We start from the raw sequence: 4367 nt of genomic DNA on the forward strand, positions 1-4367 counted from the left end.
CAAGCGACTCAACGGCACATAACAACAACAACAACAATAAATAAGTCAGTGTGCTTCCAAGAAAACAGGGAGAGGTGGACAAAGGAGAAAACACAGTGACGTTTCCTGTGCAGAAGTTTCACATTTCTTTCTTGCATTTGTATCTCCTGAAGCCTTCTTCAGAGCTTCTCTACCATTACCATCACAGAAAGTCTCCAACAATAGAAAATCACCAGAGGAATAGTAGAGTGTCAACAAATAGTACTTGGAGTCACATTACTTTCCATACTTTATTTCATTCCTTTTCTGTGTGTTTTTAAATCTTCTTTACCTATGTGTAATGTATATAGCTATCCAAGAAAGTATTAACTTTTGTGATCAGATTTTTCACTGCCGTCTCTACATAGTTTCTCCTGAGACATATTTTTTGTGTTAAAAAAACCCAAAACTTTTGCTATTTCAATCATTTTGCATGTACAATTTATTGATATTCATTATCTTCATCTTGTGTAGCTATTGTCCCTAATCATTCCCAGATTTTTCCATCACCCTTAAAAGAAAGTCAGTATTCCTTAAGCAGTCACTTTCCTTTGTCCCTTCCTATCTCTACAAGCTCTGGTGACCTCGTGGTTAAAAAGTTCTTGTGCCAACTCAAAGGCAGGTAGTTTGAACCTACCAGCTGCTCCAAGACAGAAAGATAGGTAATGTCTTCTCATGTAACTTACAGCCTCTTAAATCTGCTAGAATGATATATATGAGTAGGTTCTGACTTGACAGCACATAACAACATATCTCTAGTAGACCAAATATGTGTGCCTTTTCCAGATTTTGCCACATCATTTTTAATAATAGTTACTTAGTGATTTTGACATTTCTCTGCATGTCTACTACATAAAATTGTTATTGTTTTGTGTACAAAAATGATTCAGACTCATTCATAGTGCTCAGAAAGCATGTGAGTTTACCCTGTTGTGGCTGTAATGTGCCATAGAGTTGTAACTGACCTGTAACTAACCCTCTAGTGAGTTTTCAGAGACAGTAAAATCACACAGGAGAGGTTGGTGGGTTCAAACCAAGTGTCTATCAGTTGGCAGTTCAACTCCTTACAACTAAGCCACCAGAGCTCCCCAATTTTCCCTGCGTGCTAGATTTTCAATGATGCGCAAAGTTTTGCAAATAATATTCCTTAGGTTCAACCGTGACTCTATAAAAGTATTTTTGCAAAAACACTATAAATAGATCTGCTCCATCATTATTTTTTTTTAATACCAAAACTCTCAAAACGAAACAAAGTATTCAAGGGCTAACTGTTCTTTGGAATGATAACTTGGGATGAGCACAACGTTCACCCTTATTTTTGAATACTGTTCTATTTGCTCACCAGGTTCTGTCTGCTTTGGAGACATAGACTTACAAAGAACTATGAAGTTGTTGCTGTTGTTATATGCCCTCGAGTTGGAACCCTTAGACCTTCCAGTACATCTTTAGAAGCTGTAAATCTCATGGGAGGAGACTGTCCATTTTTCTCCCATGGAGCAGTTGGTGGATTTGAACTGCCTGCCTTTGGGTTGGCAGTGCAGCTCTTTACCACTGAGCCATCAAAGCTCCTACAGTAGTGTTCAAGTAAATAAAATATTCCCAAATATGTGCAGTATTTTTTGTTGTTGTTGATGAAAGCATGACACATATCTGATGATTACCTTAAATTTCCCAAACTTTGGTGGTGTGTGTGCTTAGAAATCTTTCTGCTTTTAAAGAAGCCCTGGGCTTTTAATGTGAAAGCCAGGACAAGATCCCTCTCCTGCTTCTCATTGCTTTATCTTTTTTCCCCTTCATCTGACTTTCAAACATCTGGTAATTTATACATTTGGGACTAAATTATTATGCATAAAACAACAACTCTGATTGTCCCTGCAGAATAGAAAAGGGAAAGCCACTTCCTCCAGAGGAATTCCAACTGAACTCACTGCCTTCCAGTCATCTGGGACTCACAGCAACCCCACAGGACAAAGTAGAACTGCCACCTAGGGTCTCGAAGGCTGCAGCCTTCGCAGACGCAGATTAATTCCTCTCTCTCCTGGAGGCTTTAAACTGCTGACCTCCTGGTTAGCAGCAAAGCACTTTACCCACTATGTACCAAGGGTTCCCAGAGGGGTTCCAGTAGCTGCAAATTCTATCAGGAAAAGGTGCCTCCATTGGACTCGTTTCATCTGCTGAGTGGTATTTAGGAAATGGTCCACACCTGTTCAGCTGAGGCAGGCCTGGAAACTTATAATCAAGGACCAGCACATGAGGAAATAATTACTGATGGGGCACCAGCTGAATGGAGGAACAGGGTCCTGTGTCACAGGAAAGCAGCTCAATCTATGGGACATATTTATCATGAATCTGACATCCAGCCTTAGCCTGCATCATCAACCATCACATACAGGCCTCTTGACCAAGACCTATCAGGACATGGCAAATTACCTCTTGTAAAGCCTACATAGTCGTGTTCTTTGAATGCCAATTTCTTTTTGTTTCTCTTGGGAGCCCCACAGTGAAAACAAGTGGCATCTTATTATTATCTATTGTTCCTCTTTCAGCCATTATTTCTACCTGATCCTATGTCCTCTAAAATGGAGAAAATGCTTTCAAACTTTCCTCTGGAGGCACAGGATTCAAGGGGACTCCAAAGATGATACTCATATTCTTAAGAAGAAAAAGAAAACCACAATTCTCTGCCAGGGTCAAACACATACATTCTTCTCCCCTCTATTTTTACAAAGAACAACTATGTTTCAGACACTAGGAATGACCCGATCATAATCCAGATCAATATGAAACTTGTTTCAACCAGTTCTTACTGAATAATAGACCATTTACAACAGATTTAGGACAGCGGGTGTCTTCTTCCATAAAAAAGGAGGAATTGAACTAGAGGGGCTGTTTAAGGGTTTCCCAGCTCTAGCATGCAGGAATACGATCTTTATTAGACTCAAAGAACAACTCCCTGCAAATTCCAGCAACCTGCATGCAGTAGACACCCCAGAAAGCCTTCAGGGTAGTAAGAATGGGTGTAGTAACACGCTGCCTTGTACTCAGCTCCAAGCTTCTTGTAGAGGCACAAACAAAGCCTGAACACCTACAGGGGGGCATAACAAATTCTTTTTCTCCTTCTGTGTTTCTCCTCCAAAAAAATTGGCTACTTGTATTCTGCTTATTTGGACGTGAATCATTTGCATACCTCAGATCTCAAGATCTTTCTAATAAACTGTTATGCAGGCTAACAAGCACTTTTGAAAAACCACACAAACTCAGTTCTTAATCACTGGTGGATTTAATCCCGCTGCTACTGCATGCGAGTCTAAAAAAGTTACACCTTTTTTTTCCCAGATCACTTCAGTGAAATTTACACACAGACAGTCCTGTCCCAATTCTTTTGCATCATTCACAGGGTACAACAGTATCCTTCACTCTCCTCATCTACCAAGGCAGATACTGCAAATACTGGACACCGCTACACAAAGACAGAATGTTGAGTTGATGGGTCTAAGGCTGAGGTCCAAAGACACATGACAAAATATATAACGCGAGACTCATACCCACCGCATATGCTAGGTGGGCTAAACCAAAGCACTGGAGAAGGGCTGTGTGTGTAAATTTCCTCCAAGTAGTCAGGGGAAAACATGCAGCTTCACACAGAGACCACACATCAGAAAAAGTGAGGAATATTTTAAGAGCCAAGCAGCCCCTCCTTCAAATAAAAGCCAGGAAGATCTTTGAAGTTGCTCCACTTACCCAGCATAGCGGTTGTTATAAAGGTGGCTATACCCGAGCTGCAGAGTCTTCATAAAGAGCAAGCACAGAGGTAAGAAGGCAGCTGTTGGGCTCCTGAGCTTCCCAAGCAACTTCATAGTGTTGCAGTGAGAAGTGTTGAAAGTTGCTGCAGCAGTCATCTGGGGCTGGAGGTGGCTCACAGCACCCCCTCCACAGGAGCACGCAAGTTCTTTGGAGAGGGCTAGGGGCTGGGAAGGACTGAGAGTGAGCAAAATGTGACACTTCTCTTCAGCCAAAAGGAAAGGGGGGGGGGGAAGCAGTAGAAGGAAGGTTGCTACTAAGACCTGGTCTTGGGACGTGCAGCAGCTGCAGCCCACAAAACCCAGCCTGGAGCGCAGCCTGAGACTTACTCAGCTCCCTGCAAGGGGCTGGGCCTCCCTGGTGCTGACTCACAGCAGGGCTTTCGCTGGGTGCTGCTTGCATGGGGGAACTCCCCTCTATTGCCGGTTTGTTTATATTCTCATTGCAAGGCCCCTCACCTTTCTCCCTCTGCTACTCTCAGTGTGAGGACCAAACAAATTGTGAATGGCTTCTCTGAGGATGAGCTAAACCTGCAGACAGAGCATTGT

The 4367-nt window shown here is 42.3% G+C and overlaps 1 protein-coding gene across 1 annotated transcript in view; it reads right to left on the reverse strand.

The window, feature by feature from the left end:
• Positions 1-4105, reverse strand: part of CPA6 (carboxypeptidase A6) — a 557716-nt gene extending 553611 nt beyond the window's left edge. Inside the window, exon 1 of the mRNA XM_006880443.1 lies at positions 3760-4105. Coding sequence (XP_006880505.1) covers positions 3760-3917 — 158 coding nt within the window. The 5' untranslated portion in view covers positions 3918-4105. The remainder of the gene's footprint in view (positions 1-3759) is intronic.
• Positions 4106-4367: the final 262 nt, after the last annotated feature.

This window comes from Elephantulus edwardii, unplaced genomic scaffold, assembly GCF_000299155.1.
Source record: "Elephantulus edwardii isolate Elephantulus edwardi_28Jun2011 unplaced genomic scaffold, EleEdw1.0 scaffold00008, whole genome shotgun sequence".
In the NCBI taxonomy this organism is placed as follows: Eukaryota; Metazoa; Chordata; class Mammalia; order Macroscelidea; family Macroscelididae; genus Elephantulus; species Elephantulus edwardii.